Raw genomic sequence first — 19,683 nt, 5'->3', positions numbered from 1 at the left:
TAGTTGGAGATATAAAAATAAACAAATACACATTATCACATCAGGCATTGATTAGTTCAATAAAGGGGAGGCTATTTTGTACAATTATTGGAGAAAATCTCTCAGAAGGCATAGTTTTTTGAGCAGAAATTTAAAATAAACTGGGAAATGAAATATCCAGGCATGTAAAGGAAGAGATTTCCAAAGAGAGGAAGAGAAAATTCCAAAGCTTTGAGATATAAATGTTCTTGATGGGACCTGGGAGCCAATGTGACCACAGGGCAATGAGCAAAAGCAGGAAATGGATTTGGAGTGGCGCCAGGGACAGGGTGCAAGGGGGTTCTGAACCTGTACATTTCAAGGACTATGGAGTTTATTCTATGAATGCCAGAAGACTCTGCAAGTTTAAAAGCAGGAGAAAGACAAGACTCAGGCATGGCTTTAGAGGTTCCACTTTGTGTGTTATATGGATGCAGCGAGGTCAGTTAAAGACAGCGCTTGTTCCCCAGGCCTACAATGATGTGATAGAAAAAAAGGTGCGGAGTTCTCAGATGCCAGAAGTCCATTTAAATTGAGAGCCAACAGGACTTCCTGTTAGACTGAAGGTGGAGTGTGGAGAAGGAAAAGAGTCTAGAGTGCTTGCAACACTTCAGCCTGAGAAGCTGGCTGAGGTCAAATGTTTGTAGAAGGGGCTGTGGAGTCAGCAGTTCATTTGCTGAGAAGTTTCAGATGCCCTCAGACCTCCAAGTACTGATCTATGAAAGCACTCAGGAGTAGAGTGAAGGGTTTGGGTAGGAAACGTAACTCTGTAAACGTTCCAGAATATTCCAAACTGTGCAACTGGGTGAGAAACATGATGAGTGTAGAAGAGGAAAAGAAGTGTGAGTACTGAGCCCTGGGATGCACCAATATTTAAAGAGCTGAGAGCAGAAGGTCTTCACCAAGGAAATAGAAAAGGTGGAACAAATGAAGTAGAAGGAAAATCAGGAGAGTGTGGTGTTCCAGGAGCTAGATGAAGACAGTACTCCAAGAAGGGAGTGATGAGCCGTCAAGAGCTTCCAAGAAAGCGAGTCAGATAATGGTGGAGAATTGACCTGGCTACATGGAGAAGACAGACACTACCCTTGATAGGGGTGGCTCCAGTGAGTAGCAGAGAACACCTGCTTGGAATGGAGACAAGGAAACGTGGGTCAGAAAACGGGAACAGAAAGTAGAAATAGACATTAAAGGCCCTTCTATACAGAAAAACAGAGGCAAGAGTATTTGGTGCAGCCGTTAAGACTCCACTGAGATGCCCACACCGCATCCTGATAGGTAGCAGATGATGGCTGAAGTAGTTGAGTCCCTGCCCCTCCCGTGAGAGACCCTAGGTTTCAGCCCAGCCCAGTCCTAGCTGTTGCAGGCAATTGAGATGTAAACCAGTAAATGGATGATTCCTGTCTCTGTCTCTCGGATGTCAGTGTGTGCACCTTTCAAAAAAAATGAAAAGAAAGAAAGAAAAATTAAAGAAAAAAGGGAAAACAAAGCAATGAGGAGGTCGCTGGAGATGGAGCTGGGATCAGGAAAGGTATTTCCAAGAGAGGGGAATTACATATCTGTGTGTTGAATGCGGATGGAAACATGCCAGTAGGAAAGTGACAATGCAAGGGAAGGGGCGATTGCACAAAGCCTTGAGCTGGGAAGAGCTCCAGCAGGGAAGGTCCTGGCATTCAGTGGGGATGGAGACCTTCCTTCCAGTGAGGTGGGCTGCTTTGGGGTGATACAAGTGGAAATTCTCTTTTTACTTCCTCAATTTTTATTTTCAGTCATATCAAAAGCAAGATCATCAGCTACAAGAAGCAGGAGTAAGGCAGGTTGTGGGTTTGAGCAGAAAGGAGGTGTTAAATAATCAGCAGAGGATCCCTTACAGTGGTTTGAAAGGTTTTCGGGGTTTGGGGGTGTGATTTTCCTTATCTTTGTTGGTTCAGCTTTTTTGAAAAAAGAAATAAAATAATATCTCACCCTTGATAGTTTTAATTATCTCAGGGGTTTTTGGAGAGCAAGAATGCCACACCTTGAAAAAGCTGAGCTCAGCATCTTCCCAACTCTATATCCCTCAGATTTCTGTTTACCTCATCTGAGATGATGCTTCCTTCACTGTGGTCCTCCGGGTTCTGAGTTCAGAATCATTTTTGGTTGCTTCTCATCCTTCACTCGGTACACCCAGTGGTGGTGAGAACCCTGGCAGGGGCACCAATAGGCCTGGGTGCTCGTCCTGACTCTGCTACTCACCAGCTACGTGTCTTTAAGGCACTCATTCAACTTCTCTGTGCTTTGATTTCCTCAACAATGTACATGAATCCATAGAAACCCAATGCTTGTGTAGGTGGCTCACTGCACTAGGGGCTTTGGGTGAAGAAAGATGAAATTCAGCCCACACACCACGCACCAAGCCTGCCCCTTGGCACAGAACCACAACTCCCTACGGGCAGAAAGTGCCTTGTTCTTTTTTTTTTTTTTTTGGAAATGAATAATGTTTTATTTCTTTAAAGCTTTTATTTAATGAATGCAAATTTCATAGGTACAACTTTATGAATATAGTGGTTCTTTCCTCCATACCTGCCCTCCCACTCCTACTCCCGTCCCAACCTCCTACTCTCCCATCCCATTCTTAAGATTCATTTTTAATTTAACTTTATATACAGAGGACCAACTCTATGCTAAGTTAAGATTTCAACAGTTTGCACCCACACACACACAACAATGCACATGAATCCATAGAAACCCAATGTATTAGGCCATGTGAAGATTTTTATGGGGAATTTTTAAATATGGGTAATGCAGTGAGGGCCCTTGTGGGAACTGTAGACCCCTAAGAATCTGGCCACACCAGGGATAGCCCCAAGAGGAAGTAAGAGATACCCTAGTTTGTATTCCTGAGCCACAGACTTAATGTGATCCTTAGAGGGCTCCATGATAAAACACTCTCTCCTCGCTCCCACAGGTAGGGGCGTGATGGACTGCCCCAAGAGCGTCCAGCAGTTGGGAAGCAATATGTTGCTGCCTCTGACAAATGAAAGGATAAATAAGAGCATGAACAAAAGCATTCGCATTGTTGTCACCGTGGCAAAATCACCAGAGAGCAGCGTCAAGAGGAAAATCGTGTCTCTGGATCTGTCTGAAGGGGGCTCTCCAGGATACGTAGAGGATGGTTATCAGTTTCATGCAGAAGACCTGAAACTGGGCCTCTTGGAAAGCAGGAAGGAGCATGAGGGATGGTACTTTCTGAGCCTGGAAGAAAACACTTCAGTCCAGCAATTTTGCGTGCAGCTAAATCTTTATGGTAATGATGGGGACTTCCCCAATCCAGACTGGAGGGCCAACCAGGTCCCCCGTCCAAGAATATGGGCCTTTCTCAGAAGCAAAGGGTGTTCAGAATAGAAGAAACTTGAGAGATCATCTAGTCTGGGGGTGTCAAAACTGTGCTTCATGGAAGAGGCTTCAGAGTTGATTTTTTTTCCTAAATTGCACATGCATGGCAGCTGAGTAGCCGTTGCTCTCCTTCCCCAGACTTCCTAAAGGAAAGGGGTCCAGCTGCCTGGGGGCTCAAGGGTCTAGAGCCCCAAGAGTCTTGGTTTGCAAGGAAGAATTTACTTGACAAAAGTAAGTTTTTCCATTTAGAAGACAACTGATCAAACCCAAGTTCTCTTTCACAGATGGGGACACTGAAATCCAGAGAGAGGTGGTTTGCACATGCTCACACATTGCTTGTGTAGGTGGCTCACTGCACTAGGGGTTTTGGGTGAAGAAATATGAAATTCAGCCCACACACCACGCACCAAGCCTGCCCCTTGGCACAGAACCACACCTCCCTGCGGGGAGAAAGCACCTTCTTCTTCTTCTTCTTCTTCTTCTTCTTCTTCTTCTTCTTCTTCTTCTTCTTTTTCTTTGGGGGGAAATGAAGAATGTTTTATTTCTTTAAAGCTTTTATTTAATGAATGCAAATTTCATAGGTACAACTTTATGAATATAGTGGTTCTTTCCTCCATACCTGCCCTCCCACCCCTACTCCCATCCCACCTCCTACTCTCCCATCCCATTCTTAAGATTCATTTAACTTTATACACAGAGGACCAACTCTAAGTTAAGATTTCAACAGTTTGCACCCACCAACATACACACAACATATATATATATATATATATATATATATATATATATAGTACATTTTGAGAACAAGTTTTGCAGTTAATTCTCATAGTATAACTCATTAAGGACAGAGGTCCTACATGGGGAATAAGTGCACAGTGACTTCTGTTGTTCATTTAACAATTAACACTCTTATTTATGACATCAGTGATCACCCAAGGCTCTTGTCATGCGCTGCTAAGACTATGGAAGCCTTTTGTGACCACAAACTCCATCAGTATTTGGACAAGGCCACAAGCAAAGTGGAAGTTTTCTCCTCCCTTCAGAGAAAAGGACATTCTTCTTTGATGGCCCCTTCTTTCTACTGGGGTCTCACTCACAGAGATCCTTCATGTAGGATATTTTTTGCCACAGTGTATTGGCTTTCCATGCCTGAAATGCTCTCACAGGCCTTTCAGCCAGATAGGAAGACTTAAGGGTTGATTCTGAGGTTAGGGTGTTATTTATAGCAATTGTAATTCTAGGAGTCTGCTGTGTAGACTGCTTCCCATGTTGGGCATTCCCTCCTTTTTCTCCTTTTTAATTCTGTCTATTATTATTACCAGGCACTTGATGTTATTTATATGATCTCTTTAACACTTAATCCTATCTATATGTTCACTTTAACACTTAATATGATCACTGTAACAATTAAGATGTGCCTTGTTCTTAATCGAATGTGGGCTCTGGTCATAACATTGCTTAGTTGCAGTACATAAATTAGAACTCAGACCCAGCTAATCCCAAGCCAGAGGCTTTTTGAATCCCTTTAACTGCCAATTCCACTTGAAAGCACCTAGAGTTTATGTCGCTGAGACCTAGAGGCTCACCTGGCTTCACAGGAATTCTGACAGCCACATGGGACTTTCTCACTTGTTCAAAGTGACTTCCTTGTTGCTGATGCTGGGATATAAGGGACTCCACCTATCTCTCATTTCATTAAAATCTTCAGGCAACTAGAGCAACTAAGCCTCCTCTGCCTCAGCATTCCTTTTCCTTCAAACAGTGCATTCAGAATGTCCCCAGACCTCCCAACAGGTAAAGAGTATGTTTTACCGCTCTTGGACTCAGTTTCCTCATCTGTGAAATGGAAATAATTATGACCAGACGGTAGCTATGGAGAAGATTAAAGAAGACGATGAATGTGAAACATCAGCAGTGTGCTTGCCCTATTGTAGTTCCTAAACAAACAGGTTTTCCCTCTTCCCTTGCCTATTTTATGGTGTTAGAGAGGAATAGATTAAGGGGCCTATGGCTGTGACTGAGAACTACCTCATACACCCAAAAGCAGTTGCTGTACACACACACACAATGATGAAACACCACCACAAAAAGTCATCCTTTGGGGTCTAGGCGATACTGCTTGAAGTCAACTAAAACCCATGGGGGATGACTTGACAGTAAAGCGCACTTATAGAACACAGGAGAACACTCCAGATCAAGAACATCAGGAAGTACAAGCAGATCCCCACCAGTGTTGGTCGAAGGGAACTAAAAACTAAAAACTAAATTCTTTATTTTATCCCAAGGTAGTGTAATGGGGAGTGAGAGGTGGGGTGAAGCAGTTGTTCCCACGGCAGATGAACCACACTAAAGCCCCTCGAGGAGGGAAAAGTGCTGTACCGAGTTCTAACAAAGAGAATCAGGGAGAATTCAGGGGGTTCATGTCAGTGATGGCTCCCTTCCTCCCCCTCCTGACAGAGCAGGTCTCCACTCCAGAAATTAAAGTGTTGAACAGGACCCAGGAGAATGAGAACGGGACCTGCAGCTTGATGCTGGCCTGCACGGTGGAGAAGGGGGACCATGTGGCTTACAACTGGAGTAAGAAGGAAGGCCTCCACCCACTGGGCTCAGCCAACAGCTCCCACCTCCTGCACCTCACCCTTGGCCCCCAGCATGCTGACAATGTCTACAACTGCACCGTGAGCAACCCGGTCAGCTCCCGCTCTCAGGCCTTCAACCCGTGGTCTATCTGCAGGTCAGACTCCTCAGGTGAGTATGCCCGTGGCAGCTGGTGTACCGCAATAATGAGCAAGGGCTCCATAGCCACCTGGGCCAACTGCCCTGCTTACGCCGCCATGGCCTTCCTGTTGGTTACCACACTTTTACTATTCTTTATGGTTTGCAAAAGCCTCCCCTGTGTGCTTTCAGGGAGTGTACACTCATCTTGACCTGGATGACATTATAACACTCAGGACAGAGTTGACAGAACCAGTGGGAAATGATGGAGCCAGACCCAGAGCCCAGGTCTCCAAGGTGTGATCCTTCCCCTCTGCCTCCTGCCCTGGCTCCAATCTGTAGGGTGACGGGAAAAGGAGTGCAGGTGGCAGATCTTGACTCCCAAGTCCATGCTTCTGTACTGGTGGGACACTTCAACATCATCAGTATGTGTTTGTTGACCCCTTATACTGCAGGAAATCAGGACTAGATACACTATGTGAGCTCTGCTGTCCTCCCATGTGTATTAAAGACTTGACTGGCTAAAGAAAATGTGATATATATACACAATGAATACTACTCAGGCATATAAAAGAATGAAATCCTATATTTTGTAGCAAAATGGATGCAACTGGAGACCATTATGCTTACTGAAATAAGCCAGTCCCCAAAAAATACAAATATCATATTTTTTATCTGATATGTGGCAGTTAATATAGAATACAAAAACAACGTATAAGAATGAAACCGCTATCTTATGATTTGATTATTGTTTATAACTCTTGTCTGTATTCCTGTGGAACAGTGGTTTTTCCACTTTTTACTTGTTGAACACTATGGTTAGTGGTGCGTTAAGCTTGTGATTATACACTAAATTGAAAGTATGTTATTGCAAAAACTAAAGGAAAAAAAGAAAGGAAGGAAGGAGGGGGTATTGAGGAGGGAGGGACAGAAGGAGGTACTGTTATCTTCTTAGAATTGTTATCTATGAAAAACATGAGAGCTGTTCTCTTTATATTAATAAGATAAGAAAGGAAATAAAAAAGACCTAGAAATAAAAAAAATGCTAAAAATAGCAATGACTTTTAAAAAAACTATTATAGATGTTAAAAATGCTCAGTAATAACACAGGACGTAATGAAAGACCTCATTTTATGTAATAAATGGAATCCCAAGGGAGGTCAGAGAGTCAGGAATGTCAGAGATATGTGGGACTCTAGCTGGAGGGAACACTGATCAATTGCATAGCACTTGGTTATTAACAAAGCACTTTCAACTGTATGACCTCTTTTGACCCCTGCAGTGACCTTGTCAGATAGGAGTTATTATCCTCACTTTACAGATTTGGAAATTGACATTCGTAGTAATGTTTACATACCCTCCTCAAGTTTCTTCATCTTGTGAAGAGTGGAGCTAGCAGTGAAACCTGTCTTCTGTTTTTTCTAGAAAGAAAGCATAATTGTTCTCTTACCAAAAGGAAGAGAGAGCTGAATAAGAAAGTTCATCTAACTGCTTAGAAACAGGCTTGAACACTGCCTCCTTCACACCAACAGATCCTGTGTCCCCGTCTCAGGCAGGCTCAGGGACAGCAGGACAATGCTGCTGGCCCTGTAAGGCATGGCAAGGCTTATGCCCTGACATTCTCTTCTTTGTGTCTACTGAGGGTAAATAGGAGTCATTCCAAGGAAACCTCTGCCAAAGTAGACCTGGTGACCGTGCGGTGGCCAGGTAACCAGAATCCAGCCAGCTTATGTGCTCAGCAAAGCACCTCCTGCCACGAGACCCCCTGGATTGTTACCAGGTGGATGGCTGGGAAAATCCCCCTTTCATGAAGCTGGATGGCACCTCACCCAACCACTTCATGGCAAGCCAACCATCTGTGTGACAAACTGCATGTGTCTGGCCACTTGCAGACAAACCATAATCAGAGGCTATCTCTCCAGCTCAAACCGCTCTCCCTTCACACAGTTGTTCAGAATAGGCTAGCAGGACCAGGAGAGCAGTATTGCATAACAGACAGTTTACAGAATGAGGCCCCTGAGCTCCTAGATCTAGTGCTTCATTTTCTACTTAGAAGAGGAAGTCATTCAACCTCTCTGAGGCTTAGCTTCTTCATCTACAAATAATGACAACTAACAGTTGTGTGGCTTCTCATCACATCTTCCTAGCAGCCAAATCATCTTGATAGACTGCTATCCCCTCTTTACAGATGAGGGAGCAAAAGTATGAAAAAGTTGGGCAAGGTTGTACACAGCAAGCAATGGAGCTGGGTTCTCTGATCCTGGGATCCTCACTAGTATTAGTGTAAGAGACAATGCACCTAAATACTTTATAAATCATAATGAAAATGTAGTTTTTTCCCTTGGTGGGGAGGAAGTGGTAGCCATTACCCTAGCAGCATAACTCTGGTTATTGCAGCCCTATTAAAGGCAGGGCACCCAATGCTTTGTCTTGGCCTAGCCTTTAAAAGGAGGAGAGCTCTATCATGCTTCTCCATGTGGTTTCACAAGAATGTGACTAGTGTACACCAAAGTCTTAGTGAACCGTCAAGTTTATGCTTGGGGCTCTTGGCCAGAACAGCCTACGGAGACATGTGAAGATACTGTTTGCCACCTAAGCCACTTTGAGGACTGAGAATCCACTAGTCTGAACCATGTTTACTGACTATGAGGCAGCTCTTATCTATAATGTGGTGTGGAGGGACAAGAAGCAGCAGAGACATAGCACTGTAGCAAGAGCCCCATCACAGTCTTGGCTCTGTCATCAAGAGAGCTACCCACCATAAGACAGCTGTGTCCTTCCCGTAAGTCTGTTGAATCATCTGAAAGATGAAAAAGGTGAGCTAATGAAGTGTCTACCAGATGGATGGTCTGTGAATCATTGTGTGTGTATGTCAACAGGAATTGCTAATAAAGGATTGCCAAGGAGTACTGGTTGTTGGGGTTGTCACCACAAAGTACTACAAACTAAATGGGTTAAACAGTTTACTGTCCCATAGGTCTGGAGGTTAGACTCCAAGATCAAGGTCTTAGTTGATTTTGTTTCTTCTGAGGCTGCTCTCCTTGACTTGCAGGTGCCACCTTCTCATTGTGTGTGTACATGGTCTTTCTTTCCTGTTCTTATAAGGACACCAGTAAGAGTAGATTGGGGCAACCCTTGTGACCTCATTTTAACTTAATTGTCTCCAAAAAAAAAGGCCCTATCTCCAAATACAGTCACATTCTGAATAACTGGGCATGAGAACTTCAACATATTAATTTGGAGGAAGAGGCACAATTAAACTTCTAGCACTTTCCTAATGGCTTCCTTTTAACTTGATTACCTCTTTTAAGACCCTATTTCCCAACAAGGTCACATGTTGATTTGAGGAAAACACAATTCAACCTGTAACACAAGGATATCTCCTCTGGGGATGGGAGACTATACCATATCTAAACCAGATCACACAGCTAGTTTGCCCTATGTCCTCCCCAGTTCACCATGTTGTCTAAATTATTGGAAAAAAAGTTTTATTGGTACATTTATTTGTGTCCACAAATGTACACCACTAATTCTTAAGGCACTGTTCTTAGTTTGACATTCATTGAGGTTTTATGTTGCAGCACTGTCCTCAATGCTGAGTGCACATGTATGAGGAAGACATGATCTTTGTCCTTAGGAATGAGAGTTCCATAAATGGAATCCTAGATTGCAGTGTGAGACAGGTGCAAGGCAGCAATGCAGGCAAAGTAACCAAGAGGAGGGATACTGTTAACACTATATCAAGGAATTAGGGAGAACATCACAGAGGCTGCGACATAAATAGCCATTATCCAAGATGACAAAAGACTTTTCAAGCAAAGGGAAAAGCAGAGCCAGCTGGGTCTTGTTCTGTGTTATCCCTTAAGTGATGGGAACTAATAGTTTTAAATACAGTAATCCCATCAATTTTTTATTTCAAAGAGGAAATTCAGTCATGAGAGAATAGACTGAAGCAGGAAAGAAGTAGAAGAGAAACTAGTTATGGAGGGACCTGGTTGCCCTGATCTTTCAAGAGATGCTGAGGCCTGCACCACAGCTATGATTCTTGGTCTGAAGTAGATTTCTTTCATGGGCACTCGAAGGGAAGCCACAGCCTCAGGATGAAATGCTGGGGCAGCCAGGCTTATTAGAGGCTGCCATACATAATCAGGACAATGGTTTTAAGATATTTTTCACCTTCATTAATGAAAACCTCAAACTTGTTAATGATGTAATTAGACCAAACAGGACACCATGTCAGCACTATCTTTTGACACAACTCTCTCAAGCTAAACCACAGAAAAACATATTTTTCTTGAAATCTTTTTTTCTTTTAAATGGCATTTTTCCAGGCTGTTTTTCTTATAGTCATACTTGTTCCCATTCATATTTTGGTGTTTTTCAGTAAGAAACACAATAATGTCTTTAATAATGAAGCAGTTTTATTGCAAAATTCAATCCTAGTGGGCAACAAAACCGTCTATCTAGGTCATGTGAAGGATGTTGATGTGGGTCAGCGCTGGACAGCGTGCGACTTGCCGGTGCCCTTAATCACAGTGTTCCGAAATAGTTGTGTCTGTGCTAGGATAGTTAATATAAAACCTGTGACAATCAACTAGAAGGGAATGCCCCTGGAAGCTCATCTTGAAAAGGGGACCTCTTTCAGTATATTAACAAAAAGCTAGCTCAGCAAGTCTGAGTTAGCTGGGTGGAAGAAAGGGTTGACACCTGCCAGTCAACTCTAGGGGCTCCCCCTTTCTAACAAAGCCATTTCCTCAAACAGGGAGCTCCCATTGTTAGAGTCACCCAAATGTTCTATGCACGGGGGCCAGGCCCCATTCCACAGTCTTCCCAGTCCTGCAAGCCTGAGATCAGTGGTGGAAGCATGGAACCTGGGCACGTCATCAGCCAGAGCATTGTCACATGGTTACACCTGCTAAAGGGAAGTTGAGAAATGTGGTTTAGCTGGGAAGCACGTGCCTGGACAAGACTTGCATTACCATGAAAAAAATGAGAGAAGCAACACTGGGGGCACAGTCAGTAGCCCCTACAACACAATGCTAGGTGGGATAGGCAGGCATAATGGATTTTTCCAGAAGCTGTTGACTCTGTAAAAAATGTTTACTTGGTTGGTCCCAGACCTTAAATTAGTATGTAGTTCTGAGCATCCTTCCCCACCCCCAATTCTGAGTGGAAACCGCCACCAACAAGATCTCTCTTGAAGATGGCCGACTTCAAGGAGGCGCGCTCCACGCTGGCAGCCTTGCCGACAGAACCACATCAAAGGCAGGAAAGAGATCCGGTACTCTCGGGCCGTTACGTGAGCGTCTCCGTGTCTCCTGGGGGTGAACTACATTTGTTTCTCAGGTTCTTTTTTATGTTCTCCTTTACCCTCCTTTAAAAATAAGGTTTGGGGAGCTGAGGAGAGGGAAGCTTTCACGTTTCTAGGGCAACAGACTTGCAGACAGAAAAGGGCCTCTGGCGTTTTCCTTGGAGGCGTGGCTACGTGCCCGTTCCCACAACCCGCAGAGGAGAGGGCCGCAGGGTGGAGCCCGATGTGAAGTCGTCTTCCTAAGCCACACAGGAGTTCTCAACCGGCCTGCTCAGCCCCCTCTGAGAGACTCCAGTGGGGAAAGGCCCCCGATCTCTGGTCCAAGAGTGTTCAGGCAGTGTTTCTTTGTGAATGAAGGACGATGGGGTGTGAGATCACCACCTGGAGGCCTCTCCACATGACCGAACGAAAAAGAGGAAGAAATGAGAAATGGAGTTTCTGCCCCAGGAAATGGTGGTTTTGAAACAGGAGCACAGGTGACCTGCTTTAGGCAGAGACACACACTTGCCTCCTGGCTCCATTCTCGTTCTTATAAAGCAAATGCCTAGTAGGTCATTGCCCCTTCGCTCGGACTCCTGCCTTAGGCCATTCAGAAGGTGATCCTGAAACCTCCTTATGTTGGTCACTGAGATTATGCTTCCTAAAGGGTACATGACGCTCTTCCACCATACCTATTCAAATGGCCGCTGACTTAATTTAATTGAGTTCATCAAGTATATATTGAGTATTCTCCCCATAAGCTACAAGAATTACCTTCATGGGGTTCAGCTGGAACTTCCATACCTTACCAGGCAGCAAAATGATATCACCTAGAATTCCTCTTTGGAAGAGAACAGTATTTGTTTAGGCTAGTACTTTAATAAAGGCTTGGAGGCAGAAGGTGAGACACTTCCCTCCCCCCCACCCCCCCAGGAATCTGAGTGTGTGTTGGATGATTCTGTATGAGAAAGGGAGATATGTTGCATCTACAGAAAAAGAGGAAGAAAAGATCTGACCCTGTTAGGTGGTGAAAGCTGCCTGGTACACGATGGAGTCTGCTCCCAAGACCTGGAAATCTTATGCATAGAAGCCCTGGTGTAGGGTTCTTTTGTTTTTGTTTGTTTGTGGGAATTGGTGAAGGCACTGAGGCTTGAACCCAAGACAGCACAGAGTAGGAAGAACAGGAGCAAGGACTTAGAGGAACCCAGGAAATTTTCTTCAGAAATGACAAAAATCATAGGCAGCCTGGTCCCAACAAGCTGGGAAGTTGCATTTTGTGCACATTTATATGAATTCCCATGGCATAGATTTCCTGACACATGGTTCCCATATAAATATCACAGTTAGAATATAGCACCAAGTGAGTAAGCACAGAGAGTAAAATTAACTGAACCTGCAGCACAGATAGGGAAATCAAGTCATAAGCAAAGGGCAGGATGGAACAAGAACATCTCTGGATATCAGTGAGGAGACTTCTTTGGACTCGAGATCACACCCGTCTTACTGTCTCTCCTATGAAGCAGAAGAATTTACCGAAGACCTATTATGTGCTGAGTAATAAGAAAGCCTCCAAGGAAGTATTACATATGAGATGGTCTCTGGTCTCCAAGGAATTGGGGAAATGAGACTAGTTGAAGGAGTCAGTGCCCATTGACCACATAGCAGGTGCCAGGCACTTCTCTGGAAGCTTTCTGTAGGTTACTACTTCGTCAGAACAACTCTGCGAGCTGAATGTTGCTATGCTCATATTACAGATGAAGGAACTGAGGCCCCAAGGCTATGAGTAGCCTGCCTACCTTGTTTATTTATTGGCTTTACATTTTTTCATCTCAAATGAAATTTGAGACAAATATTATCTTTTGAAATGATATCAGTGATTGAAGTGTTTGTCCTCAAATTAGCTGTTACTTTAGAAGTTCCCAAAATACATGTGATGGAAGAAAAAAGAGGAAATGGTCTCAAAAGAGTAAGTGCTATCATCAGGGGATCTTCAAAAAGTTTGTGGAAAATGATTAATTACAAAACTAAGTATGGGTTTCAAAAATTTTTTGCACTGAAATAAACCTGTCCTTTAATTCCATTTTTCCATGAACTTTTTGAAGTCCTCTCACCTGATTGTGGAGTCAATTCCAGGGGCTTGAAAGAAACACTAAGCTTCAGCTGCTGGTTCTGCTGCTTCTGTTAGTATTTGGAAGGTTTCTTCTTGGTCCTTGATGGTCACAGCTTATAAACCTTGACTGAGTCTCCTTCTCTGGCCCACACAACTGGACACAGAGGATTCCTGGCCTTTCAGAGTGGTCAGACCATGGGAGCACGGGCTGTTCACAGCACACCCCATCAGGTTCACAGAGCAGCCTCAGAAGTCATCAAAATCTCATGCTTTGTTCAAATTCAGGAGTATTTTTAGAATTATCTGCTTGGGGTGGGCCTTGTGGCATAACAGGTAAAGCCACTGCCTGCAACATCGGCCTCTTGTATGGGCACCAGTTTGTATCCCAGCTGCTCTGTTCCCAGTCCAGTACCCTGCTAGTGGCCTGGGAAAAGCAGCAGAAGATGGCCCAAGTGTTTGGGCCCCTGCCACCCATGTGGGAGACCCGGAAGACGCTACCGGCTTCTGGCTTTCAACCAGCCCGGCTCCAGCCATTGCAGCCATCTGAGGAGTGAAGCAGCAGATGGAAGACGCCTCTCTCTCTCTCTCTCTCTCTCTCTCTCTCTCTCTACCTCTCTTTGTAACTCTGTCATTCAAATAAATAAACAAATCTTAAAAAAAAAAAGAGAAAAGTTCTATAGATATCCATTAGGTCGATTTGGTCTATAGTATCAATTAACTATTGTTTCCTTGCTGCTTTTCTGTCTGGTTGATCTGTCTATTGCTGAAAGTAGGGTATTTAAAAAAAAGATTTATTTGTTTATTTGAAAAGCAGAGTTACAAAGACGCAGAGGCAGAGAGAGAGAGAGAAAGTTTTCCATCCTCTGGTTCATTCCCCAAGTAGCTTCAACAACTGAGGCTGGGCCGATCCAAAGCCAGGAGCCAGGAGCTTCTTATGGGTATCTCATATGGGTGCAAGGGCCCAAGGACTTGGGCCATCCTCCACTGCTTTCCCAGGCCATAGCAGAGAGCTGGATTGGAAGTGGAGCAGCCAGGACTCGAACTGGCACCCATATAGGTTGCCAGCACTTCAGGTGGCGGCTTTACCAACTATGCCACAGTGCCAGCCCCCAGACTGTATCTTTTAACTGGAAAGCTGAGGCCATTTACATTCAAGGTGACTATTGATAAGTAACGACTTGGCCCTGCTGTTTTTCCATAAATATTCCTGTTGTTTACCTTGGATTTCCTTTGTACTTTTACCAGGAGATTTTCTGCCTTCACCTTCTTTCATAGTGATGACCATGTTTCTGTGTTTCTGTGTGCATCACCTCTTTATGCGTCTTTTGTAAGGCTGAGAGGTGACAAATTCTTTCAATTTCTGTTTATTATGGAAGGTCTTTATTTCACCTTCATTCATAAATGAGAGCTTTGCAGGATACAGTGTTCTGGGTTAACAGTTCTTTTTCTCTTAACACGTGGAATATAGCTCACCATTCTCTTCTAGCCTGTAGGGTTTCTGATGAGAAGTCAGCTGTGTGTCTAATTGGATATCCTCTGAGAGTAATCTGGCATTTCTCTTGTGCACATTTTAGAATCTTTTCTTTATGTTTGACTGTGAAGAGTCTCACTTCAATGGTTCGTGGTGATGATCTTTCTTGGTCATATGTATTAGGAATTCTATGTGCTTCCTGTACTCAGACATCCCTTTCTTTCTCCAAATTAGGGGAGTTTTCTATAATTATTTCACTAAAAATGTCTTCTAATCCATTCTGTCTTTCCATGCCTTCAAGAATTCCTAAGACCTGTATGTTGGGTCATTTGATAATATCCCATAAATCTCCAACACTGGTTTTTAGTTTCCAAATTTCTCCTCCTCCTCCCGTCTGTCCGTCCTTCCTTCCTTCCTTCCTTCCTTCCTTCCTTCCTTCCTTCCTTCTCCTTCTCCTCCTCCTCCTCCTCCTCCTTCTCCTTCTCCTTCTCCTGCTGGATTATGAAATTTCAAGAGATTTGTCTTCTAACTCAGATATTCTTTCTTCTGCCTCACCGAGTCTGTTAAGGCTTTCCATCACATTTTTAATTTGATCTATTGAATTCTTCATTTCCAATATTTCACTTTGATTTCTCTTTAAATCTCAATCCTATGGGAGAATTTTTCATTCATTTCATGTGTGGGTTTCTTTAATTCATGAATTTGATTCTGATTACTTTTAAGTAATCCTATGATCAATTTTTTAAATTCTGTTTCTGGCATTTCTTCAATCTCTTCATTTTCAAATTCTGGTATTGAAATGTTCTTGTGTTCCTTTGGGAGTGTCATGTTGTCTTCCTTATTGTTGTTTCTTGATTTTCTGCATTTATTTTTAGGCATTTGTGGAGATATTTATTGGGTTTTTTTTTCTCCTGTGGTGGCTTATATCTTTGGACTATGCCTCTGTGGATTAGTGGAGTGTCTGCTGGATGTGGCCAGAGAGCTCTGTTAAGTGCTCCAGAATGAGGGGAGTGTCCAAGGTGAACCCAAATAGGGTGTGATAAATCTCCTCTTTTTTTTTTTATTGGAGGGAAGGTTTAATCTATTCTGTTGGTGTAGTCTCATGCTCACCTCCTCTCCTCCAAGGAGACCAATGCCTGGGCGCTAGCCCCAGTGTATACAATATTCATCCGTGCTGCCACAAGAACCACACAAAGGATCTGTGCAGTCCTCGGTGTGAACATGGATCCTACGGCAATGACCCTCACCAGGGAAACCAAGGAGCCCCAAGCATGTAGAACTGCCCACAGTGACTTCCCAAAGACCCAGCCACACCCTGTTCCCTCACATACAGCCCCAGTGTTTTCACAGTCCTGGCTCACAAGGCTCATGAGCATCCAGCCACCTGTCAATTCTTCCAGCCAGACAGACTCAAGCATCTCCTCTTGTCTGGTTGCTGAGAGCGTGGACACAAGTTGTTGTGGCTGTTACATATGTCCAAAATGGCACCCACCACCTCTCAGCTAGTTAGAAGATGCCAGTGCCAATGCCAGGTGGTTGGGGAGAAATGTGCCCTCATCTTTTCCCCTCTAGGTTGGCAGGTACACTGTAACCCACAGAGCTCCAAGCTGGATTCATACCAGGCTCTTCCTACAACTTTATCACCAGTGCCTTGGGCTGCTGCAGTCTGGTCTCACCTCACTCTCTGAAACTGGTGCTGAGGCTCTCAGCTGCTGGGGTCCTGAGTTGTGTGAGTCCACACCCTCCACGGAGAACCATTGTCCTTCTAATTTGGATGGAGTTGCCTCTGCTGTTTTCTCCCTACTCTTCCCTGAGATTGCACTCTCTCCATGTTTTTTTTTTTTTTTTAAATTATCTTCCCCTAGACTAGAGCAGTAAGCTCCCTCCCTATTCTGCCATCTTGCCTCTCCTCCTCAGGTATCTTTCACTGTTTTCCCTGGCCATTAGCAGTGGGCTGGATTGGAAGTGGAGCAGCCAGGACATGACCCATAGCCCATATGGGATGCCAGTGTAGCAGGCAGCTGCTTAACCAGCTATGCCACAATGCCCATCCTATTTTCAATCAGATCATTTGACTGCCAAGGATGGTGTCTGGAAAGATTAAAACATTTTTAATTTGGGAAAGAGAATATATAATCAAAGCTTAGCAAGAAAAAGAATCTTTTTCACACCAAGAAACATGGTTAGCCATCAGGATGGACACCCACCTAGACCTTGATTAGATGCCTTTGATAACCTCAGTGAGATTTCAGCCTATTTCTTGGTCAGTTCTGTAAACATCTGAATTGTGCCTGCCATTACTCTGTTCCTCTGTAACCCACCTGTTCCTTCCTTTCAACTTTTTCCCAACACAGCCATCACAGTCTCAAACAGCATCCTTAATTAGAGAAAATGCACACTATCATTTCATTCCAGTTTTCCACGAACTTTCTGAGGCCCCCCTCCCCTGTGTAACCCTTACACATTAATACTTACATCTGGCATTACACAATCTAGAACCTTCATGCTATTACTTTGCTTAGAATGGTAATGCTTTACATTGGCTTCCAGTGTTCATTATCCTGGGATTAGTCTCCGCCAAGCCCATATGTATCTCTGATTCTCCAAGAAGTCTGTCTCTGGGATTCAGCTATGTTCCTACTCCTAGATTACACTCTAGTTCTTGAGGTTTTCTGTGCCCGTCTCCTTGTCCATAACATGAGAGTAATGAGAATACCTACCCTGTAGGGCTGTTGTGAGGACTGAGTACATTAGTGTGCATACTGCATTAAAAAAAATGTCCCATTGTAAGCACTCAATTATCATCTACTATTAGCTTATCAAGCTAAATGTCTTGCTCACTAGGGCAAGAGGTCTCATTCGCTGTTTTCCAGGGTTGCTCCCTGTTCCATGGTACTTGGTAAAGCGAGTAAAAGAGAGCTGGCAATAAAAGTTGGCTCTCAGTTTCAGCATGGGTGACCTCAGTTAATTTTAAACATGAGAGGATGATTGACAGGAAAAACTACATACTTTCCTCTCAGTTCAGGTCTAGTGGGTTCGACACAGTTATTTGCATGGAAGAACAATAATAGCAAGATTACATATTTTTTTCAAAAAGAAAAGTAGGTCTTTCTTCCTCCCAGCGTCTCATGAGAATTGCACTGTGGCATGGAGGCCACATGTGGAGCCACCATGTTCTTTTTAACAAAAATGGATGCAAGATTTATTAGAAATTTTAAAATAGAGATGAAGCTAAGCAGAGAGATTGAATTAGGAGCGATTAAGAGAAGTTTCATTTTAAATTGGCAGTTGAGGTGAAAATAAGGCATTTGTCCAGAAAAACCTTCATGGAAATTAAGAATATGAAAGTCAAGTATGATGAGCAAGATTAAGATAAGAAAACAGGCATGGAAATCTTGGGTGACCTAAAGCTGATCTCTAAACCATGACAATAAATGTCTCCCTGGGGAGAGAAGATAGAAACAGAACTCAAGATTCAATCTTCCCACTTCCGTGCAGGATGTTTCTAAATTCACTGTGTTTTTGAGATTGCCCTTTGACTTCTTTTTCAGGTACGAGACAGTGGGGACTGTATGCTGGGCTGTTCCTAGGGGGCATCGTTGTTGCCATCATGGTGCTTGAGGTAGTCATCCTACTGTCCAGAAGAAGAGGTAAGTTCCTAACTGTAAAGAAATTTATGTCAGACTGTGCTAAGCAGGGGGCTCTCTCCCTGCAAGCATAGATTGCTGTCAACCACTTTGGCTCTCTGCCTGGGGCCACCTTTGAAAAATATAGAATAAAAGTATCCTGCTGGCGCCGTGGCTCAACAGGCTAATCCTCCGCCTTGCGGCGCCAGCACACCGGGTTCTAGTCCTGGTTGGGGCACTGGATTCTGTCCCGGTTGCCCCTCTTCCAGTCCAGCTCTCTGCTGTGGCCCGGGAGTGCAGTGGAGGATGGCCCAAGTCCTTGGGCCCTGCACCCGCATGGGAGACCAGGAGAAGCACCTGGCTCCTGCCTTCTGATCAGCGCGGTGCGCTGGCCGCAGCACGCCGGCCGCGGCGGCCATTGGAGGGTGAACCAACGGCAAAAAGGAAGACCTTTCTCTCTGTCTCTCTCTCTCACTGTCCACTCTGCCTGTCAAAAATAAAAAATAATAATAATAATAAAGGAATAAAAGTATCCTGGGACCTGGCTTAATTCAGTCTAATTCAACACATATTGAGCCTCTATACTAGGGCATGGGGTAAGTTAGTGAGAAGAGCCACGGGTGTCTGCTGTCAAAGACATTATACAGGTAGTTTCAGTACTGCAGTAGAGGTATGCACAGGATGCTGAAGTGGTGCAGACAAGGGTCTTAACACAGTATTCACTGGGGAGCCAAATTCAGAAATTTCATTGATTTCCTTAAACAAGAAGTCATCCAAGGTAGTTCAAAACCATTAAGGAATGATTATTTCCTTGCAATTCAAGTGCCTACGGGTAGTGCCTCCTGCCTTGTCCCCCAAATTGTCCTCTGATTCTATATCTCAGGGAAAAAGCTCCCTTTGACCACACTGATTATTATCAACCCACACTGGAGTCAGAACGTCCTGCCCCAAACCAGGGCAGGAACCCTGACTGGTCTTCCTGTGGTAAAGATGGAACTTGATCCTTACTGATAGCTGATCTCATTCTCAAGTAGAACAGTGTTGTCCACACACAACCTTTTTAGAAAAGCCCTTATCTCAG

General features: G+C 44.0%; 1 protein-coding gene across 1 annotated transcript in view; it reads left to right on the top strand.

Moving 5' to 3' along the window:
* The window catches only part of SLAMF1 (signaling lymphocytic activation molecule family member 1), a 37,750-nt gene that overhangs the window by 6,092 nt on the left and 11,975 nt on the right, over positions 1-19,683 (top strand). The window contains exons 2-4 of the mRNA XM_062193716.1: positions 2,963-3,301; positions 5,848-6,138; positions 18,528-18,626. Coding sequence (XP_062049700.1) covers positions 2,963-3,301; positions 5,848-6,138; positions 18,528-18,626 — 729 coding nt within the window. The remainder of the gene's footprint in view (positions 1-2,962; positions 3,302-5,847; positions 6,139-18,527; positions 18,627-19,683) is intronic.

Source organism: Lepus europaeus, chromosome 5 (assembly GCF_033115175.1).
Source record: "Lepus europaeus isolate LE1 chromosome 5, mLepTim1.pri, whole genome shotgun sequence".
NCBI classification, from domain to species: Eukaryota; Metazoa; Chordata; class Mammalia; order Lagomorpha; family Leporidae; genus Lepus; species Lepus europaeus.
The sequence above is the reverse complement of the archived record's forward strand: the minus strand, read 5'-3'. Positions and strand labels throughout refer to the sequence as shown.